Source organism: Ictalurus punctatus, chromosome 5 (assembly GCF_001660625.3).
Source record: "Ictalurus punctatus breed USDA103 chromosome 5, Coco_2.0, whole genome shotgun sequence".
In the NCBI taxonomy this organism is placed as follows: domain Eukaryota; kingdom Metazoa; phylum Chordata; class Actinopteri; order Siluriformes; family Ictaluridae; genus Ictalurus; species Ictalurus punctatus.
In genome coordinates this window covers 8,979,688-9,003,426 of record NC_030420.2, presented here as the reverse complement: position 1 = coordinate 9,003,426, position 23,739 = coordinate 8,979,688, and the positions used below count along the sequence as shown (strand labels likewise).

The following is a 23,739-nucleotide window of genomic DNA, read 5'->3' as shown; positions in this document are numbered from 1 at the left end:
CAGTCAATAAGTACATCCTGTGGAAATCATTGGCTTTTTTTATATTTATATTTGGACAAGCAAACATTTGATCCTCTTTGAAACAGTGCTTATTAAAAGGTGATACACACTATCAAATGACACATAAAATTTACATTTTGTAGTCATTTTCACAATTTAAATGCACAAAAAGCAGATCAGTCACATGGAAAAGTAAATACACCACTAAATTATTACACCTTCGAAACAATAAAATTAATATCAGGTGTTCAGGATTGGGTGCCAGTGATTAGAACCTGCTTAGGGAGTGCAGGTGGAACCTGTCTTATTTATACCCCTCTCATATCTAGTGTCTGGTGTGATGTCATCATGCCAAGATCTAAAGAGTTCTGTAAGGACTTCAGAAAAACAGTTGTGGATGCTTATGAGTCCGGCAAGGGATTTAAAAAAAATCTCCAAATTATTTGAAATACATCATTCCACTGTACGGAAAATAATCTACAAATGGTGCAGATTTCAAAGGACTGCCAATTTGTCCAGGACTGGCCGTTCCAGAAAATTCATCCAAAGAGCAGACCGTCCGATGCAAAACAAAGTCTCTATGAACTCCAAAATGTCATCACAGGATCTGCTAGTAATTCTTGCAACTATTGGTGTCAAAGTGCATGCTTCTACAATCAGAAAGAGGTGAGAAAGATAGCTTTTCAGGAGAAGCACCTCATACAAACTGTGAAGCACGGTGGTAGAAATGTTTGGGTTTGTCTCGCTGCTTCAGGGACTGGACAGCTTGCATTCATTGATTCTATGACTTCTGCATCATATCAAAGAGTGCTTGAAGATAATGTGAGGCCATCTGTGTAAAAGTTGAACTGAATGTGGACCTTTCATCAGGATAATGATGCACACTAACACACTAACACACCCAGCAAGGAATGGCTCAAAAAGCAGAAATGGAGGGTTATGGAATGGCACACTCAAAGCCCAGATTTGAATCTCATTGAAATGATGTTGGGGGTATCTGAAACGGGCAGTGCATGCAAGAAAACCCTCAATCTTGCAACTCAAATAATATTGCATAGAAGAGTCAAAAATTTCCAGCAAACCTGGCAGACAATTATGCAAAACGCCTACAAGAAGTTATTTCTGCTAAAGGGGGAAATACTAGCTTCTGAGGCCAAGGGTGTACTTACTTTTTACACAGAAGAATATCACATCTATTGATATTTCTGTTGAATAAATGATTGAAAAAGTTCAATTTTCCTCTGTTCATGTACATTGCATCCGGAAAGTATTCACAGCACTTCACTTTTTCCACATTTTGTTATGTTACAGCCTTATTCCAAAATGGATTCAATTCATTATTTTCCTCAAAATTCTACAAACAAAACCCCGTAATTACAACGTGAAAGAAGTTTGTTTGAAATCTTTGCAAATTTATTAAAAATAAAAAAACAAAAAAGCACATGTATATAAGTATTCACAGCCTTTGCCATGACACTCAAAATTGAGCTCAGGTGCATCCTGTTTCCACTGATCATCCTTGAGATGTTTCTACAACTTGACTGGAGTCCACCTGTGGTAAATTCAGTTGATTGGACATGATTTGGAAAGGCACACACCTGTCTATATACGGCCCCACAGTTAACAATGCATGTCAGAGCACTAACCAAGCCATGAAGTCCAAGGAATTGTCTGTAGACCTCCGAGACAGGATTGTATCGAGGCACAGATCTGGGGAAGGGTACAGAAACATTTCTGCAGCATTGAAGGTCCCAATGAGCACAGTGGCCTCCATCATCCATAAATGGAAGAAGTCTGGAACCAGCAGGACTCTTCCTAGAGCTGGCCACCCGGCCAAACTGAGCGATCGGGGGAGAAGGGCCTTAGTCAGGGAGGTGACCAAAAACCCAATGGTCACTCTGACAGAGCTCCAGCATGTCTCTGTGGAGAGAGGAGAACCTTCCAGAAGAACAACCATCTCCAATCAGGATTGTATGGTAGAGTGGCCAGGCGGAAGCCACTCCTCAGTAAAAGTCACATGACAGCCTGCTTGGAGTTTGCCAAAATGAGAAACATTTTGTTTCAAAACAAATCTCAGCCCATGAGAAACAAAATTCTCTAGTCTGATGAAACAAAGATTGAACTCTTTGGCCTGAATGGCAAGCGTCATGTCTGGAGGAAACCAGGCGCCAGTCATCACCTGGACAATACCATCCCTACAGTGAAGCATGGTGGTGGCAGCATCACGCTGTGGGGATGTTTTTCAGCGGCAGGAACTGAGAGACTAGTCAGGATCGAGGGAAAGATGAATGCTGCAATGTACAGAGACATCCTTGATGAAAATCTATTCCAGAGCGCTCTGGACCTCAGACTGGGGTGAAGGTTCATCTTCCAACAGGACAATGACCCTAAGCACACAGCCAAGATAACGAAGGAGTGGCTACAGGACAACTCTGTGAATGTCCTTGAGTGACCCAGCCAGAGCCCAGACTTGAACCCGACTGAACATCTCTGGAGATCTGAAAATGGCTGTGCACGACGCTCCCCATCCAACCTGATGGAGCTTGAGAGGTCCTGCAAAGAAGAATGAGAGAAACTGCACAAAAATAGCTGTGCCAAGCTTATAGCATCATACTCAAAAAGACTTGGGGCTGTAATTGGTGCCAAAGGTGCTTCAACAAAGTATTGAGCAAAGGCTGTAAATACTTATGTACATCTGCTATTTTGTTTTTTACTTTTAATAAATTTGCAAAGATTTCAAACAAACTTCTTTCACTGTGTCATTATGGGGTTTTGATTGTAGAATTTTGAGGAAAATAATGAATTGAATCCATTTTGGAATAAGGCTGTAACATAACAAAATGTGGAAAAAGTGAAGCGCTGTGAATACTTTCCGGATGCACTGTATATCAGCTTCATTAATAGGCACTGTTTCAAAAATGTTTGCATATCCAAATATGTCAAAAAAGGCAACAATTTCCATAGGGTGTACTTATTTTTCACATTACCCAAACACTTTGTTAGGAGCACCTGTACTCCTACAAATTGATGCAATTATCCCATCGGACAATCTTGTAGCATCAGTGCAATTGCATAAAATCATGCAAAGAGCTTCGGTTAATGTTCACATCAAACATCAGAATGAGGGAAAAAATGTGATCTCTGTGACTCTGACTGTGGGACTGTGAGAACCCTGACCTCAGTTGCACTGAACACCTTTGGGAGGAATTGGAATGTTGATTTTGAGCCAGACCTCCTCATCAGTGCCTGACTTCACAAATGCTCTTTTGGCTGAACATTCCAAAATGTTGTGGAAAGCTGTCCAAGAAGAGTGGAAGCTATTGCTTTTTTGTCATATTTTTTTTATTCATATTTATAAGTATAAAGTCATAAGACATTATGTGTGTAAATTTGAAGGCAAAAGTGTTTGAATACTTATTTCCCATCACTGTGTGTGTATACAGTGGGGTCCAAAAGTTTGAGACCACTAATGAAAATGCTTCTATTTTGCAATGTTTTCTAATTTCATACAACAGCATCCATTACAAATTATATTAATGGTAACAACTTGAGTGAAAAGTTTGAAATATTTATATGAATTTCAGAGTTTCTTAGTATTTGGTTTTCCACTTTTTGCCCAAGCTGACCCAGACGTCACAGGTTTGTGCAAAACCTGATGATCCGTTTCAGATCAAATCCATTGGAGTGTCTTCTGAACACGCTCTTCAGTAGGAGAAATTATGGAAGCTCTGACCTTTAGTACAAAGCAGTTAACACAGTCGATTTCACACATTTGCTTACATTTAAATAGGGACCTAGAACTAGTGCAGAATCTTTCAATTTAGAATCAAATATTTACTTTATTTGTTTTGAAATATTTCACAATTCTAAAACCTTTTATTTATTTCCAATTTTAAATGAACAATTAAACAATATCCCAAATTTCAAACGTGGTATCAGACTTTTGGACCCCACTGTATATACATGATTGAATCACATAATTTTTGACGATTATTCAGCTGCACATTCTCCCCAAAGATGTTCTATTGGATTCAGGTCTGGAGACTCCGCAGGCCGTTGAGGTTCACTGAACTCTGCCGTGCTCATGGAACCAGTTTGAGACCGGAAGCTCGTGGGACAAAAAAAAGAGTGGGACATAGAGAGTTCAATTCACGAGTTGTTTCTATAATAACTCATTCACAGGTTCTTGTATGGTGCACGCTCAACATAATCTGAAACTAATAAACAAACAAACAAATAAATAAAAGGATGTGTTGGTATTTAACAAAGAAAAACATATACATTCATATTATGATATATATTGTTATTAAGTGTTGTTTTTTTAATGAAGGAGGTGTTTGTTTGCTATTTATGAAAAAGCATGTTGTGTCAGCTCTTTTTTTTTTCTTTCTTTTTTTTTTTTTTTTACTGAAAACAGTCAATAGGTTTTCCACCACATGAAAGTCTTCAGGTCTTCTGGTTCCTCTGTGACATGGAAAAGTGCCATTTAAGAAACATCAAGAAAGAGAAAGAAAAAGAGCCGATGATGAGGTGTTTGTGACTCTTAATAGCGTGATAAAAAGAACCGGTTTCATGGGTGTTCTACAACATTAAATGTAACCAAAAATGGATTAAAAGCAAGCGCTAGCTTTCATTATTAAATCGTAAATTGTAATGTTTGACACATTGCTGTGGTCTAAGAGGAATCAAAGGTATATTTTATGGTGTGCTCTTATGGGAAATAATCATCTTCAGAGTGGTAACAGTAACCCATCTTTCGTTTTTAAAGAGTCTGGGGAGAAGTCTGTAGGGACGTTGCCATAGTAACATAGTAATTCCTCAGAGACAGGTTGAGGGCGCAAATAGTACGTTGCCTATCCCGGTGCATTATGGGATTAAAACTGTGCACCTGATATCCTCCACTATGATTTCGGAGGGCACTACAAAATGGCAGATTCTGAAATCAGGGCACAGTTTCGGAGTATGTAAACTTGTCCACTAGATGGCAATAATGATCTAGTAACTTGTCTGTTACCCGGAAGTACTTTCAGACGGAAGCCCGTAGTATTTTTTTTTTTCCGGTATTTTGAAAACGCGCCGAGTAACTTTCAGGTTTGTACGCTGTTTTGAAATAATACCGTTATACTTTTATATATATATATATATTTAAAAAAAAAAATTAGATTACTTCTGATATAGCCTAAAATACTTTATTACATGTTCACATATATGTTTGGCTTATATCCAGTTAGCGAACGACCGATTAACGATATCTTGTGAGTTAGGTTAGCTGGCTAGCCGCTACTCCACTATTTAGACTGGCGATAAAACGGGATACGTATCAAATAGCGTCCTCGTAGACATCTAGTGCCCTAACTAGGCTGTCACAGCTCAGTCACAGCATACACTGTGGAGTGCACTTACATTGTGTGTGGAGTCTTTTGAGATTCAGCGCAACGTTATTTACCGTGTGCTAGCTCAGCTAATGCTACTGTTGAATGTTGGATTGAAGTTAATAAAAATCAAGCTTTGTCAAGTAGCCTGGATGCTAGCTAGCTAGCTGTTCTCCAAAACATCCGGCTTATCTTCAGTAGCTAGCTGGCTAAATGAATGAATTAACCGTGATATTTGGATTCTTATAAAATGTCACATTTTCTTGCCAGCCCTTTAAGTGTAAAATAAGCCTCGCTTACATCTTCAATTATTTAACGTTATTTCAATATGTGTTTATTGGAGCTGTGGAGGTTTCTGTTCGTGAAGTTTCCACCAGCAGAGTTTATTACATACAAGTCCGCACTATTTGTATTACCGCCATTTACTTCACGTGTCCAGTCCATCTAGTTAATAACTATAAACTCTTAATAATTATTATTATTTGATAATGGTAGGTTGTGATTTTCACCACTGCAACAAAATGTTAAACAACCACAGATCGCTTTTTCAGAGCTAGTGAATTAGTTAATGCTGGAAGAGTCACTTCTCTTCATTTAGCTTCCCTGAGATCTGTGATTTAGTATACTGTTTAAAACCTTTCACCTGTTTTTGTTTTTAATATTTTTTAACATATATATATATATATATATATATATATATATATATATATATATATATATATATATATAAATGTGTGTGTATTTATGTATGTATATAATCTTTATTCAGAACATTTAATTTGACTGGTGTTTTTGCTCTTGTTCAACTATGAAAGCTTGTTATACTGTTTTACTTTCAGGAAAACATACATGTTTTTTTTTTTCTTATTAAAAAGTCTTATTGAATAAAACGTAGCATTAGCAGTAACAAGAAAACAGGTTTTAGTGACTAAATGTTAGCGCTGTTAGCTTGGGGTTTTGTTGTTGTTGTCGTTTTAACAATTGCTTGGTGTTCTTGAACATTGAATGACCAAAAGTTCAACGAATGATTAAAAGTGTCAAATATTATTCTGTGTTTTCCGTAAGGTAAAATACACGGCCTGACATTCTCAAGTCTCACTGTCCCATATTTCTCCTCTCTCTAACTCTTATAATGAAAGGTTTAATTCAACACTGGCCTCATTCTGTCCCAAACCCTCTGCTGTATGTTGTTAGACTAAACCTTAGTTGAATTTTATGCTCTTGAATACAGTATTAAACACTAAACTGTAGAGCTATTCGTAATTACCGATAGTGTAAACATAGGCACCTGCTGTGAGCATCTCCTAATAAGTTAAGAAGGACAGAAAGGAGGACATACTATAAACCAGAGAAAATAACAGGCAGAGATAGGAGTTTAATCAGCTACAGAGCACCGAGACTTTGCAACCGATACCAAACCATTTCCCATGTATCACTGGTTTTTTGCTCTTTTCTTGCAGCTGGTTGTGACTTGGAGCTGATGGGGGACGAAAAAGACACCTGGAAGGTTAAAACACTCGATGAAATTTTACAAGAGAAAAAACGCAGACGAGAGCTTGAGGAGAAGACAGAACCTAAGCGCGTGAAAAATGTAGGCTAAGTTTTGTGCTTTAGGTATAGCTTATTTATTGGAAAAATTGAAATTTACCTAAAGAGATAACTCTCTAATCGTTTTGCTCATGTTTAACAACTGCCTTGCCAGTAGTTGATTGATCATTGGATCACACATGGGTCATTGCTAAGCTTAAGTAAGCTCACGTGCATTATCTCATTTATATCAAGTCATGATTCTCCGTTATCTCAAGGCTCAGCTGTCTCTAGTCATTTGTTTCCGTTATCTCAAGGCTCAGTTATCTCATTTATTTAAAGTCTGCAATCTCAAGTCTCAGTTATCTCAAGGTGCCGTTATGTCATTTAAAGTCTGCAATCTGAAGTCTCAGTTATCTCAAGGCTCAGTTATCTCCAGTCATTTCTTTATCTCTAGTCTCCGTTGTCTCATTTATTTAAAGTCTGCAATCTCAAGGCTCAGTTATTATTATAAGTCTGACTTATTTCCAAGGCTCAGCAGAGGGCTTTAAAATTTCAAACTGTTTCCTCTTTGGGCAGACGGATGATCGGGAAGCCAAACGTGACACTCCAGAGGAAGGAGAATTACGGGACCACAGGATGGAAATAACAATACGCAACTCTCCATACATAAGGGAGGACTCCACAGAAGACAGGTGCTCCACATACACCCCTTTACTACTATGAAATTATGCTATATAATATTGCGTTGCATTTGTTTCATTTAATAATATATCTACAGCTGTTAAGTTTCTGCATGAAGAGTTATGATGTATAGTTATGTAATTGTAACTCTACTCATATTGGCAGAAAATACACTTTAACTGTTGTTCCCAATTTAATGTAGAGGAGAGGAAGATGAATCGCTAGCTATAAAACCTCCTCAACAGATGTCCAGAAAAGACAAGGCGTACCACAGGAAAGAAGAGAAACGGAAGGATAAGAGGAGACACAGGAGCCATTCTGCAGAAGGAGGTAGCCACCGTTGCTGTGATTACTACATAGTAGTTCTTCGACTGTTTCATTTTGTGAAGTAAAATGTTCTTTCCAAGTAGGAAAGCATGTCCGCGTAAAGGACAAAGAGAAGGAACGAGAGAATGAAAGGCGGAAACGGCAATGGCAGGACGACACCAAAGTTCGCAGGGACTATGATCGACAGAAGCGCCGGGATCAGGCCAGGGCCCACTCGCGCAGGGAGAGGTGATTGCACACCCACACACACACACACACACAGACACAAAAAGATTTCTCTATTTGTTTAGAATAGTGAGCAACAAGCTGGATGTATTGACCTTAAAGCAAACAACAGAGTAAAAATGTTGAAAAGAAGGAAGAATGCTAGTGCTATTTGTCATAAATATCTTATTCAGCAGTGTTAGGGTTGCAGTTATTTTAAACAAAAAACCCCAAAACAACTGATTTAAATCAGTTACCTACACATTATTTGATATGAACAACTATCTGATGCCACGTCATTGTTTTTTGGTAAATCATTACACTTTTGGACTGCAAATAGAAAATTATTATTAAATTACTAAAAAATAAAAAAGACGTTTAAATTTCATTGGTCATCAAAATATGTCTGAACAAGTGATTGAGTGAGAAATAACGGCACGAATTGTCGACTCTATCTTTATACAAGTTTGATTATACAAACATTTTGAAGGTTTTGTTGTTGTTGTTTTTTAGCTCTATGTGTAACCTGTTGTACCTCTCACCCCTGCTCATATTTTCACGCTCACTGAATTTGCTATTATTTGAACAATCTAAAAAAAAAAAAAAACATAGCGGGTACTGAAGAGTTTCTCATGATCAATGACGTGACAGTCATGTTTTTCCTTATTATACAGGAAAATTAAATTACCCAGCCATGTGATGAAGAAAAGTTTTTAAATTAAAATATTGCTTTGTTGCTTTGAAGATTTTTATTGTGCCATGAATCCAAAATTCTTTCATCAAGATACCTTCACCACAAATTCTCATTTATGTCTACTGATGGTATATTTTTATCAGAATGTATTTTTATTAGTACTGTAAATAAATGTCCCAAAGAAGCAGGGCCTAGCCAACAGGGAGCAACAAAATGTGTGACAGCCTTTTTTTTCCTCTTTTTTTCTTTTTTTTTTTGGGGGGGGGGGGGGGGGGGGGTGTCCAAACCTCCAGTCTTCCAAACCTCCAGTCTTCCAAACTTGTGTCGGAATTAATTTCTGATGGATGTATGCATAGAGGAGGGCTACTACATGCTAATAACTCTTGTCTGGTAAAAGTGCGGGTTGCTTTATATTATATTTAGGATCTTCTATCAATTTTAACATCTTATAAATTAAAAGCTGATCCAAATTTTTATCGATCGGGTTACATTTACTGACTGAGACCGCTTAGCTACTGGGTTTGTGATTTATTGGCTCAAGAGCCTTAGGGAGTTTTGGTTGTTAATAACGCTACACACTTGGATGTATTGGAGCTAATGAATTACAACGCACCGACCAGTTTTCCTGTTACGTCCACAGGGACCGTCTGGAGCAGCTGGAGCGGCAGCGTGAGAGGGAGAGGAAGATGCGTGAGCAGCAACAAAAGGAGCAGAGAGAGCAGCGCGAGCAGAAAGAGAGGGAGAGGAGGGCTGAGGAGAGACGCAAGGAGCGGGAGGCACGACGAGAAGGTAGTTGTTTATAATGACAGCACAACGGCACACACAGTTTATTTTAATTTAGTTATTTTTAGAGAGCGGTTTCAACGTTATGTCAGATAATCACATTCTACAGTGCACAAAACTTGAAGTAATTCAAGCCTCAGACTAATTGCTCAATTAATCTTAGATTAATCTATAAGCACTTCCTGTTTACGCAGGTCCCCCTTCCCACCACCGGGGCGGCTCCCTGGAGGATTACGGGGACAAATCCAAGTCTAGGCACCGCAGCCGTAGCCGGAGTCCTGTTCGTTTACAGAGAGAGCAAAGGCCAGAGAGTAGTGAACAACGGCGACCAGGTCAGTTAAACCAAGCCAAACACAGTCCTATTAGTCATAATGGAACGCTGTATAAAGTGAATTTCACCGTATTCTCTCAAAGGGAAGCCTGTTTACTTGGTTTTCTTTATTTGGACATTGATTTACAATATACATCCCTTTTGCTGGCCAATCTGACGGGGGGAAAAAGGGCACTAAGAACCAAGGTATCCTCATGAACGGTCAAGAACAGTTATGAATTATAATGCTGGTTTTGGTGAGACACAAGAAATAAAGGGTCGGGGTTTTTTTTTCCTGGTGGCATACATGTATCATATTCTTACAGAATAAAAAAAATTTGAATAGCTGAAATAATTCTTGGACACTTCCTGTGCTATATTAGTCAAATTCTTTGGAAGCTGTAGCCTATTAATATAGCTTTTTAATAGCTATTAATATTATAGCTTTGTCAGTCAGCTTTCGCAGCAGAGATCTTGATAATATGTTGATCCAAAGCAAGTCAGTGATATGAGCCGTTGATTCCATTTTCCTAAATGCAGCCAGAAAATGTCAGTAAAAAACTATGTTGCATTAAGGTGCAGTATCACATCACAAATATAGAAAAGGAATAATCACCGTTGAGAGAAAAAAAGGCCCCTTGTAATTCTTTGACATATTAACATAAACACTCTTTTCCCCAGGGGAAAATTTGCTTTTTGAACCAGTCATAGACTTAGGAAATAATCCAGCTATGCCGTATGTGTTTTTAAAGGATTTGGACCGATTTAAGTGTTTTGCGTTCCAATAATTGACTAGATTATATTGTTGTATTATATCCAGTACAATTGATCGTGGCTAAGAACAGTAACTGTAGTTACTTGTGTTTGCTTTATTACAAAATAAGCTTTTTATCTTCAAATAAAGCAGACTTTCTGTACCCTTTGGGGTAGTGTAGATTATTTGTTCTGCATTGTGTTTCCACCTAGGATGTTTTGCTCTTTGTATTATTACGAGGCCTTTCTGATGCACGGAAAGAACTGTTGGTTAAATTCACAGTGTAAGTCTCCATTGCCCAGCCATGTTCACCCCCTTGAACTTTTTAAAATTTTGTGGCGTTACAATTGAAATGTGTTGGAATTGAAATTGGGATTTTGCTATTTGATTTAGACACTATTTGAAAGTGCAAAATATTTTTTATCGAGACACCAAGGTTTATTATACAAGAAAACGTCAGATATTTGTTGCTTGTGTTCACCCCTCTGGGTCAATAATTGGTAAGCTGCAAGCCTTCTGGGATACGTCTCTGTTAGCTTTGTGCATCTGGATCCTAATATCTTTGCCCATTCTTCTTTGCAAAATTGCTCAAGATCTGTCAAATTAGATGGAGACTGTTGGTGAGCAGCAATTTTCAAGTCTTGCCACATATTTGCAAGGAGATTGAGATTTCGGTTTTGGCAGGGCCCTTTGGCAGTATGTTTAGGGTTGGAAGGTGAAGCTCCTCTCCAGTCTCAAGTCTCTTGCAGACTGGAACAAGGTTTCTTCTAGGATTGCCCTGTATTTGTCCTGCTTCCAGCCATCAACCATGACCACTTTTCCGAGTTTCTGCTGATGAAAAGTGGCATGTCTGGGCTATGGTTGTTCTGTGAACAGCTTGCATTATCAGAGTTGTGGATCTCTCTAATGCCTTCATTGTTACCCTTGGCCTCTTTGCTGCTTCTCTTACTAATGCCTCCCTTTCTCAGTAACTGACTTTTGGTAGATGGCCTCCTGTAGGCAGAGTCGTGGTTGTGCAGTATCCTTTCCCCTTTTAATAATGGATTTAATTGCGCTTTACTGGATGTTCAATGTTTGGGATATATACATATTTTTTTTATATCCAAACCTAAGAGTCCTTTTCCAGAACTTTGTCTCAGACTTATTTTGATAGCGCTTTCCAGGAAAAACTGGTTACACAAGAACCAATTAAGATGTTTCACAGCAATGGGGGTGAATACTTATGCAACCGCAGTTTTTTCAAGTTTTTTTATTTGTAAATAGTTACACATACTATATTGGTTTTTCCATCCTCACTTCAGTATAATAGTCTAATTTGTGTAAATTCTTGATATACTTCCTGGAACTGAAATGGAGCAGTGGCAGGACAGGGCAGTGGCACTCTTCCCCACCCCTTTTTTTTCGCAGGTGCACACCTGTTAGATCCTGTCAGTCTTTTACATCCTAAAGTCATGATCTGTTTGAGATTTTTAACCATCGAGCTATCACGGCCAGAAAAAGTCTAAGACATGAACCATGCCATATGTGGTTTTCCTCAAGCCTTTTTATAAATCCACCATAACCGCACTAGTCTTCTTTTTACTTCTTCTACATAATTGCATTTCTGCAGTCTACAGTCTCCATATGGACCTTCAACAATATAATATGTATTTATATTAGGCTAACATTACATCACCAAAGAGCCAACATTCAGACACTGCAGGTTCTATGGTGGGGTTTGGGAACCGTAGACCATTTTCCAGACCAGACAGATATTATTATTATTATTATTATTAATAATAATAATAATAATAATCATAATAATAATAATAATTATTATTATATAACATATGTCCAGATAAACTGCACCTAATATTTGGTCTAGATTCAATGTATGACACCCCCAGCCTTTTTCTTTTCACTTTACCCTGTATGTTTATCATATTGACCTTGTATAAAAATACATACATGATATCAGATGAATATTTTACTGCTATTTTATTAGTCTAGTCGCTGGCTTAAAGAGTAGTAGTGTGCTACATTTGCGACTGTAATGGTAGCTATTAATAAGTGCATATAAGGTTGTTTCCACACTGTAAAATGAATTTCGGCCAGAGCTTTTCCTCAAAGTCTTAATGGACCATTCTAGCCCGCTTGTGTGGTAATAAGACACTTTTAGTGGCGTGTGCTAGCCATTAGAATTCTCTCACTGGCGGAGTATGTTGTGCGGTCTGCTTCTCGTAGGCCATTAGATCACCCGGTTTCCTTCGCTGTTTTTGCGAGATCACTGTAAAAGTGATAAGCATCCCCAAGATTGTGCCAAGCATTATATAACAGATGTCTGAGTTTTAAATTTTTTATTTTTTTTAAATACTAGCATTGATGGCATAAACATTTTTTTTGTTTTATTTTGTTTTTTTGTCGTCAGTGAAAGAAGAGAAGCAAGAGGATTTACTGGCTGATCTTCAGGATATCAGTGACAGTGAGAGAAAGACAAGTACGGCTGAGTCTTCAATTGGTAAGCATATACATGCATGCACACACAAGAAACTAAACTCTACAATCAATATCTGTTTTGGTTGGTTATCAGCATGTTAAGAACTTTTGCAATTAAAGGCTCAGCTTCTGGTTCAGAGGAGGAGGAGGAGGAGGAGGACGACGAAGAAGAAGAAGAAGAAGAGGAGTCGAGCAGCCCGAGTGAGGAAAATGAAGAGGGAGAGTCGGGATCAGACTCTGAAAGATCTGAGCAGAGCGCAGGTCAGTATCCGTCCAACCTCGGACCTGAATGCTCTCAGTTACATTCTCCCAAATCCTTTGCAGGCAAACAGAGGTCAGGTCAGTTTTACAGACTTTTCCACTAACTTCTGGCAGTATTAAGTCACATAACTGACTTATAGATTGAACACAATTCAAATTATGGCGGTGGAAATGGTTAATAAATAATCCATATTGGTCCTATTTTTAATATTGGTGACTTGTTTTTATTCAAAATGTCTAACTTTATCATTTGTAGAAGACGTGAGTGAAGACGAGCAATCAGAAGAGGAGGAGGACGAAAGAGAGAATGGCAACCACATACCTGCTGGTGAGGGTGGGCTTACAAAACCAGACACTATATGACTCATTTCAGTCTTTCAGTTTACGGGCTTCTTTTTTTAGTCCTGGCTGCTGTGAAGGCCAATAGATTTGCTCTGTACTCTTTTCCTGAAAAGCAGCTATTACAATGGCTTAGTGCGACTTAAAAATAAAGAAATGGTCGTGCAAAAAATTTTAACCAAGCCAGATACAAATAATTGCAGGATTTAAGCAAAGAGAAAGACAGAAATATTACACTGCTATAGGGAATATGAAAATCTGTGCAAATCTGTCATGTGAAAAAGTAATTGCGACATGTTTCTTTTCTATTGACATGTGGACAACGTTTTTTTAAATCTTCAGTATTAACAATATGTATAGATAAGAATTATGTAATAATTAAATGCAACAGAAATTTGACTTTGCAGTCATTAAAAAAAAAAAAACTGATATAATTTTTATATTGAAAAGGCAAGTACGCCCTTGGCTTCAGTAACTGATATTGTCCCATTTAACAGAAGCAACTTTATGTAGGCATTACCTGTAACTGCCTAAAGTTTGCTCAAACTAAGATGGTTTTAGTGTTTTTGTGTCATTAACACAAGTGTTTCTGTACAGTCCCAGAGTCACGGTTTGATCACGACTCAGAGGAGAGTGTTGAGGAAGATGAGGGTGAGGAAGTAGACGCTGCAGACGTGACCCCTCAGTCTCATTCTCAGTCAGCCACACCAGAGGAAAATTACGTCCCAGATTCTCCACCAGTCTCACCTGTAGAGCTGAAAAAAGAGCTGCCCAAATATCTGCCTGCCTTACAGGTACGCAACAGGGCTGTCACCAAGGAAGGACTTAAAATGGAGGAATTTCTGAATAGCTATAAGGCAAAATAAATGAAACTGCAAATAACTTTTTTTTGAACTATTGGTTTTAGGTTTTTACGTAATTAATCTGCTTCACTGTACACATCAATCAATGGGATTTAAATTATTAGCTAGAATACGTGTTGTTGTTGTTGTTGTTATTATTATTATTATTATTATTAGAGAAACGATAATTAACTCTGGAATAAACAACATTGTGTGTCACTCTTTGAAAAGTGCCTTAGCTCCAAACATTCACCACAGTTGTATCATGTTAGTCGGGATTGTTCACCAAAACCAATTACTGCCATTGTTTTTTACGCTGCATTAGGGGTCTGCAATCCATGTGAAATTCATCACCTGAAATTTCACTTAATTGATTAGTTTCTAACAAGGAGTAGGTGTTTTACACGTGCTAGGGGGTTGTGGGATAGTGAGCAGCAAGAACCTCATTCACGGTGCAGCGGGAAGAGTTGAGCTGGATTCAAACCACACAGTGTGACCAATTGGACAATATACATTGGTCTGTTGTCCATACACAGATGCATCCATTCACATTGTACTGTCTATGTATAGTCTCAATGACACAAATGAAATATTAATAACTGCCACAACTGTCGTCTTTCTGTGATGCATGTTGTTGCTAGTTTTTTAGTGTTTGCATTTTTAGAGCCTTTAAGAGCCTGATTGACTAGTTCATTCATGCGCTGGATTGTAGGCAGACACTGCTCTAGTGGCTGAGTGCTGGTGAATGGAGCAGAGGGATGCTTCAATCTGTTTACATTTACCTTAAATTATTGTTCCCGTAAACAGGAATGTCGTGTGTAGTTTAAAACCTGTTATTTCTAGGCATTGAAAATTGTAAAATTCAAGTTTATGTGAAGTGGAAGCATAATGGCACACTGGGTAGCATTGCTTCTTCAAGGATCTGGGTTCGATCCTAAGTATGGGTTACTGTGGGTTGGTGGTTGGATGGATGGTGTGTTTGGTTGAGTTGTTAGGCTTCTGTGAAGTGCCCACCTCTTTAGTAATCATGTCCCCAAAACTGCCGTACATTTTTTTTAGTTGGTGGATAATACCATCAAATCAGTGCTATTTAAATGTGTTTGCATTTACATTTAAATTGGCCTTGCTCAAGAGCCCAGTAGGGCCAGCTTGGTGGTGCTGGTATTTCAATTCCCAACCTTCCGATCAGTAGTCCAATGCTGCAACCACTGAGCCATTCATATCACTGCAATTTTGTTTGTATCCAATGCATACAAAATATGCATGTTTATTTTGTATATATCCAGTTCAAGCATTATTTAAATGTAGTGGGAATTTTATATGGCACTCACCGTAACATGCACATGACCGCTGCATCTCTGCTTTGTTTTAAGGGTTGCCGTAGTGTGGAGGAATTCCAGTGTCTGAACCGTATAGAAGAAGGTACATATGGGGTGGTATACAGAGCCAAGGACAAGAAAACCGATGAAATCGTAGCTCTTAAAAGGCTGAAAATGGAGAAGGAGAAAGAGGGCTTTCCAATCACCTCCCTGCGAGAGATCAACACCATCCTGAAGGCTCAACACCCCAACATTGTCACTGTCAGGGTGAGCTATTTATACCTTAAGATTTTTCCTGACCTCTGTTGAATAATTACATAAAATCACAGTTGATATAGTCATTGATTAATAAGTTGATATTAGAAAGGTTTAATATCTAATTTTTTTAAATCCATGTTTCTGCAGGAGATAGTTGTGGGCAGTAATATGGATAAGATCTACATAGTGATGAATTATGTAGAACATGACCTAAAGAGTCTCATGGAAACCATGAAACAGCCTTTCCTACCAGGTAGGGTACCTCCTTCAGAATTTATTTATTTATTTACTTACTTACTTACTTGCTTACTTACTTATTTGCCGTTTTATAAGTAACATGCAAATACAACTGTATTCTCTCTCTCTCTCTCTCTCTCTCTAGGTGAAGTGAAGACTCTGATGATTCAACTACTAAGAGGAGTTCGCCATCTCCATGACAACTGGATCCTGCATCGTGACCTTAAGACCTCCAACCTGTTGCTGAGCCACAAGGGCATTTTAAAGGTGCCACTTGACTTGTACTTTAATGTCTAATGTAATATACTGTTTCATGTGTTCGAGGTAAATCCATCCTATTTAATATAGGAACCCTGTATTGCTTACACTTGAGTTGCTAATAGAAACATTTAAAATAATAGATTACTCTTGCTGGTTAAAGATAAACTGTAATAGTTGTTATTTATCCCCTTTCCATCAAAATGAATTCAATTTGATAATGTTGTATGAGGTCCTGTTAAGTTTTTGGACTTTGGACCATATGTGCTTTGTAAGGAATGTTGTTCTTGGATTATACTTATGGTTTCTGTGTCGTGTAGATTGGAGATTTTGGACTGGCACGAGAGTATGGTTCCCCGCTGAAGCCTTACACACCGGTGGTGGTCACTCTGTGGTATCGTGGCCCAGAGCTTCTTTTGGGGGCAAAGGTAAGTAATACATACACTTTAAAATGAATAAGCTGTGCCTAGCCTTCATGTCTATTTGTAAACTGTATACAAAATTATAGTTTTTCCAAAGATTGTGCTAATGCAACTTTAGTTAGGACGTATATACAGATTGATATGATTTTTTTCATGACAGGAATACTCCACAGCTGTGGACATGTGGTCAGTGGGCTGCATATTTGGAGAGCTGCTTACCCAGAAACCACTCTTCCCGGGCAAGTCTGAGATTGACCAGATCAACAAAATATTTAAGGTGCACTTTTATACGGATACTTAAGTCCTCAGAAAATCTTGTACTTTGAGAGAAAAGCCATGGTTTTGGGAAGTTGTTGAGGAAATTTAGGAATTTCCATATCACTGACTACATTTACATGGACAGCAGTAATCTAATTATTGACCTTGCTCTGAGTAAGACAATATTGTGATTAAGGTGTTTACATGAGTCGCTTTTAGAATAGTCCTTTCATGTTCCTGTTTTACATATTATAGAACGTAGTTCGATTAACAGCACACGTCATTACATCACCGCACCACGCCGTCTGACGTCCTTCCGGAATTTCACGTTTCACGAGCTCTCTTTTTTTGCAGTAAAATGGATGAGCACTGCAGTGAGTGATCGTGTCTTGTCACAAAATGTGGTGAAAACTCCCACACGACATTAATAGTGTGATTAAGATGTATACATGTCTGTAATACACCTCGATAATGCAAATAAAACAGGACTACTCCACGTGTCTTAATTCGATTTGTTTTTACTTCGAGTGTGACTTTAATCAGATTAAGGTAATTAAAAACTGCTGTTTACATGGTAGTTTCTTAATCAGAGTATTGTCGTAATCGGGTTAATATTGGATTATTGTTGTCCATGTAAACGCACTGACTGATAATAGCAATGATTCATATGATCAGATAAGTGATCCAGTGCAGTCATGGTATTTGGCAGGTTCCCCAAACTCATTTAAATGCTGTTTATCTATTTGTTTTTTCAGGTGTGTGAACTCCCCCAAATCCTCTTAAAGCTGTTTGTGTTATAAGCGAAACTGTGTGTGCAATTGGTTTTTCCTGTGTCGCAGGACCTCGGCTCTCCCAGTGAGAAGATTTGGCCAGGCTACAACGAGATGCCTGCAGTGAAGAAGATGACTTTTACAGAATATCCCTATAACAACCTGCGCAAGCGCTTCGGAGCTCTGCTCTCAGACCAAGGCTTCGACCTCATGAACAAGTACGTTCAGGATTTTCAGGTTGCTTTGAAAGCGGTACACACAAGCGCACACATTCACAACAGCTCTATTCTCACAGGTTTACTTCAGAAGCTAGGTACTTTAATCACATAAATTTGCTCCTCTCTGATTTTATTTTTGTACAAATGACAAATGTTTTATTAGAATTCAATAAAGTCCAAATGGACAGGAAATATAAGAATCAAAATCTTATGCTATGTATTGTTATAGTACTTTATACCACATACTAAGTTTCTATGTTGACAGCAGTGGCAGCCATAATTCAAATCGCAGGTTTATATCAGTGTGCATTGAAACATGTAATCATTTCTTTCATCGTTTTTCATCAGGTTGATTATTTTCCTGTAACAGCACACCCCTGAGTCTTTTATTCCATACACATGCCAAGCCAACATGGTTGACTCCCCAATATGTTTTTGTTGTTTTGTGGTTCTGTAGCTGAGTGACCTAAATATTTCAGTAGGATACTGCAGGTAATTTTTAAATTTCACGTTTGGGTACGCATGTGTGTTATGTGCACACACGTACATATGAGCTGTGTGTTTGGTTTGAGCAGATGACCGTGTCTTTGCATTGGTGCTTCTGTCTGGAGCAGCGGGGGATTCTGTCTGTCAGGAATCTGTCTGGCATGCTAGACACAGGGCAGACAGCAACAGCAGCCAAATTACACATGCTAGTCTGCAGCCCCGATGATGTCAGGAAAAGACCCATTTACTTCTTTTCCCTCCAGCTTACTTGGATTTATGGATCGCTTTCATAAGCTGTTAGGGGTGCAGCAGTATACAAATGACATCACAAATAAACAAGACAGGGATTTAAAACAGGCTGGACTACTGTTTATTTCTACAGGGCCTATAGAAAATCATCATACCCCTTTGCAAAAGTCACTTTTTTTTTGTCTTACAGCCTTATTTTTTTGGTTCCAGCTTTATTTACACATTCTGCCTTACAAGATTCAAAACAACACAAGTAACGTTAAAAGGCAACAGTTCGGAAACGGAAAAAAAGAAAGAATATCAGAGTTGTAAAAGTGATCAGTCCCATGATTTAATACTTCGTAGAGCCACCTTTTGCATTGATTACAGCCATCACTCTGTTTGGATATGTCTCTATTAGCTTTGCGCTCCTAGATTGGGAAATATTTGCCCATTTCGTCCTTGCAGAATTGTTTGAGTTCAGTCAAATTTTGTGGGGAGAGGCAATTGACTGCTGTCTTCAAGTCCATCCACAGATTTTCAATTGGATTTAGTTCAGGGCAGTGAATCGGCCACTCAAGGACATTCACCTTCCTATCCTTAAGCCACTGCGTAGTTTCTTTGGCGGTGTGTTTAAGGTCGTTGTCGTGCTGGAAGTTGAACCACCTGTCCATCTTCAGCTGTCTAGCAGAGGGCCGCAGGTTTTTCTCAAGAATTTGTTTGTACTTGGCAGCATCCATTTATTCTTCAGTCCTAACCACCAATTGCCCAGTCCCAGCTGAAGAGAAACACCCCCACAACATAATGTTGCCATCAACATGCTTCACAGTAGGTATGTTGGGTGTTGTGCTGTTTGGTTTTCGCATAATGCTTGCAGTTCAGTCCAAATAGTTCAATCTTGATCTCATCTGTCCATAAAACCTTTTGCCACATGGCATTAGAATCTTCCAAATGTGTTTTTGCAAAGTGCAAATGAGACACTGTGTGGCCCTGTTTCAGAAGAGGCTTCTTTCTTGCCACCCTGCCATACAGGCCAGCTTTGTGAGGTTGTTGTTGCATGCACTGGCCAACCAATCTCACCCATAAGGACTCGTAAGTCCTTCAAAGTTGCCATTGGTCTCTTGGTCACTTCCCTGATCAGTATCCTCCTGATTCAGTTATACAGATTGGAGGGAGGGCCCAATCTAGGCAAGGTGTTGGTGGTGCCATATGCTTTCCACTTCTTAATAATGCCCTGAACAGTTCTCAGAAGGTGAAAGCCTTTGAAATCTTTTTTGTATCCTTCTCCTAACTTGTGCTTTTCCACAACCTTGTCCCAGAGCTCTTTTGAAAGCACCATTCCAACCATGGTGTATTGTTTGCGTTGCCATGCACTACCAGTAATGGAATCATCATGGAACAGCCGGTTTTCTTATGAAGAAATCAAAACCAACTGCAATGAATGTCAGGTGGGGGGTCAGTTAGCATGGTGTGTGATCTGGGAACAGACTAGTTGTACCTGAGCAAGTTTGTAGTGGTTACTTTAAGGGGCTGATCACTTATCTGAACCAGGTATTTCACCAATTGCATTTTAATAATTGATCAGAATTTTTTAAAATCATGCAGATGTCGATGGTTATAATGTGTAATACCAAGATGCAGCAAAAAAATCATTTATTAGGGTGCTATTCACTTCAATGTGCTTTTTTTTTTTTCTTTCCCCCCTACCAATAATCTCCCCGATTTGGTCACCCAATTCCCATCTACTAACCAGCTCTCCTCTACTACACAACAGCTAGCAACGAGGGAGGGTGAAGGTTAACGTGTGCTTTCTCCAAGACATGTGAACCTTAGAGAAAAGCACTATCTGCCCTCTTCCTTACACATGAGCGCACAGACAGCTGTGATTGGCTAGTATCACTGTGATTAACAGGAGCGAGAGTACACCATCCCTCCTACCCAGAGGCGAATTTTGCTCCCTTGCCTCTGAGCCAAGGATATTATCTCCTGGATTCGAATTCACAATTTGTGAAAAGATGGATCTCAAATTCATATAGGCACTGTTGGGAAGGGGTCAAATATGCAGAAAATGCTGGAAAAGCAAAGAATGTGCAGGACCTGGAGGATTTTTCTGAAAAACAGTGCTCCAGTTTAGCTCAGGACAAACAAGGGACTCATGAACAACTATCACAAAACATAAAAACAGTCATTGGTCATCCACGTAACGACACACAGTATTACGAATCAAGGGTATGTAAACTTATGAGCTGGTTCATATTGTGTCTTGTGGACTAGATGTAAAGGTCTGTTATGTGAAATAGCTTATTCAGAGTAGTAAAACAATGCAATTTTTATGATCCCTCTTATTTTTAATAAATTATTAACATTTTGCAAATTCTGCAAGGCCTGTGTAAACTTATGACCTCAACTGTATCTAAACACTACCTCACGTTAACACATAGCTTTGAGTACTTTTCAAAAAGATCTTTGATATATTCAGCGCAAACTTAAGAAAGGTCAAGATGGGTTTTTTTCCCCCCTGAATTTTACGTAACATTCAGATGTGGTAGACTGTTTATTGAGAGAATGATGCAAATTGAGCGAAACGGACTGAAAAACAAAAAAATGTTTATGCAGACGCAGAAGGAAAATGCACTCGTTGGTTAAACAAGCAACCTTCGTGTAAACAGTTGTGACTGGTCATGCTGGATTCAGCTGCTGCATTGCAAAGAAGATGCTAGTGGAATGAAGATTGGTGTGCAGTACATTGGGCAGTACGTGTAGTTGTTAAATAATCATCACATTTACATAGTCCACTCAGTGTTATGCCTCACCTCTTTGCTATCATTGCACTTTTATTGCACTTAACCTTGCAAACATTGCCAGACCATTCTGGATTTGGATTAATCTGACTTTAAAGTAGAATTGTCATCCATAAGAAGAGTTAAAAAGCAGTAGGGAAAAGACAGCTGCAGACAAAGTAGACTGGGCTGCCAGATTACACAAAGCTGAGTAATCCACAAAACCCAAATATTTTTGCATGGTGTTTTAAGTCAGCTGTTTTACAATGCATTTGATGGATTAGTGGCTAAAATAAAAGAGAAGCTGAAGAAAAATACGAGCTTGGGCTAGCATGCAAGCCATTTTGTCTCTTGTGTAAATCAAGCCTGCTGTCTCTCACTGTTAGATTCCTGACCTACTGCCCTGCCAAGCGGATCAGCGCTGATGAGGCATTAAAGCACGAGTATTTTCGGGAAACGCCGCTCCCTATCGAGCCCTCGATGTTCCCAACTTGGCCAGCGAAGAGTGAACAGCAGCGGGTGAAAAGAGGAACGAGCCCCCGACCCCCGGAGGGAGGCCTGGGCTACAGCCAGCTGGTAGGAGACACTATAGTTTAACTGCCAGTGTTGTGCCTGGAAGCCTTACTGTACATGTGGATCTCAAGATATCATTTATACAGTATTGTCTGACTTTGGTCTTAAGGAGTCCCTCCATGAATCTGAACTCTGTTGAAGCCAAAACAACCAAATTTAATGTTCTTAGACTGAAGAAGTGCCAAGAAGCATTGAAGTGAGTGCTGTTTCAGCTAGCACAGATTTAAACGGATGAGGATCATGTATAAGTATAGGATGAATGATTTCATACTGTACCTGATTTCTCTTCTAAACACCTTTCCATGCTCACAATTTTCACCTCGTTTCAATTATTTGTTTATTTTTTAGGGTGATGACGATCTGAAAGACACTGGATTCCACTTGACGACAGCCAACCAAGGTCTGTCCAAGTCAGGCCCAGGATTCAGCCTGAAGTTCTGAGGTAAATGGTCAGAGCTAAGGGAATTGTTTGCTCTTTGTGGCACTAATGCCAGGACTCAGCTTAAAAGAGACTCCCTGAAAGCTGGCCAGATTTTCCTCTGAGACTCCATGAAGCAAACTGTTCGAAACAGTATGAAGATGGAGAAATTCAAGTCCTATCTGTTCATCTACTCCTAGCAGTTAGAGGCAATGAACTGCTCCTGCATTGCACATAATCCCAAATTGGGGTTCTGACTTCTGATATAATTGAATCGCTCTGTCTTTCTTTTTTTTTTGTGGATTGTCCTGTTTGTTTGTCTACAAGTTTTAGCTTCCACTCAGTTTCACTACGTACAGATTTTGGGTTTCATGGTTGTTTTTTTTTAAGCACCAGACAAAGGACTGTTCAGATTCAAAACCGCATTCCAGGCTACACATAATGGATTCATAACTGGGGTCTGCCAAAACTGTCAGTTATTGACACAGGTGATATTGGGTTTTAAGAAATAAACTATTTCCAAGTCTATTTATACACTTTTACTATTTCTCAAATGTCAGTAGTGAATCTTTTTCATTTTATTTATTTTTATTTTTTTTCTTTTTTAGTTAAAGCAGCAGTTACGAAACTGACGTTTAAAACAGAAATGACAAAAAGTGGAGAAAACAGTCAGGGCAGCCTTGAAAGCAGCTCCAGTACCAGATGTCCAAAAATGATGTCATTCTTTGCACTGCACACACACTCGGCACAATCAAATCCGCCTCCTCCATTTTATTAGCAAAGAAGCCAGAGTGACTTTCCGTTGAAGTCGATATTCTCCACTTCAGTCATGGATACTTAAAGACTTGGGAGTTTAAAAATGGGAATGAGAAATAAAGTGCTTTAATTTCTAGGTATTATATAGCATCTTGTTTCTGAAGTAGCCCTGACTCACTGGATGAT

The 23,739-nt window shown here is 38.8% G+C and overlaps 1 protein-coding gene across 3 annotated transcripts; it reads left to right on the top strand.

The window, feature by feature from the left end:
• Nucleotides 1-5,008: 5,008 nt before the first annotated feature.
• On the top strand, nt 5,009-23,325 carry cdk11b (cyclin-dependent kinase 11B). 3 transcript variants are annotated; one of them, XM_047155472.2, is made up of 19 exons: nt 5,009-5,091; nt 6,833-6,963; nt 7,479-7,594; nt 7,786-7,913; nt 7,994-8,138; nt 9,449-9,597; nt 9,786-9,923; nt 13,063-13,152; nt 13,251-13,391; nt 13,648-13,719; nt 14,328-14,524; nt 15,946-16,158; nt 16,297-16,402; nt 16,532-16,653; nt 16,965-17,072; nt 17,227-17,343; nt 18,164-18,312; nt 22,193-22,382; nt 22,728-23,325. In XM_047155472.2, the coding sequence occupies exons 2-19, from the start codon at nt 6,853-6,855 to the stop codon at nt 22,818-22,820; spliced, it is 2,385 nt and encodes a 794-aa protein (XP_047011428.1). In that variant the 5' UTR covers nt 5,009-5,091; nt 6,833-6,852; the 3' UTR covers nt 22,821-23,325. The 3 variants fall into 3 exon arrangements, with proteins under 3 accessions (XP_047011428.1, XP_017323132.1, XP_047011429.1); XM_017467643.3 differs by having other exon boundaries at nt 7,991-8,138; XM_047155473.2 differs by having other exon boundaries at nt 5,045-5,091; nt 6,833-6,879; nt 7,991-8,138.
• The last annotated feature ends 414 nt before the right edge of the window (nt 23,326-23,739 follow it).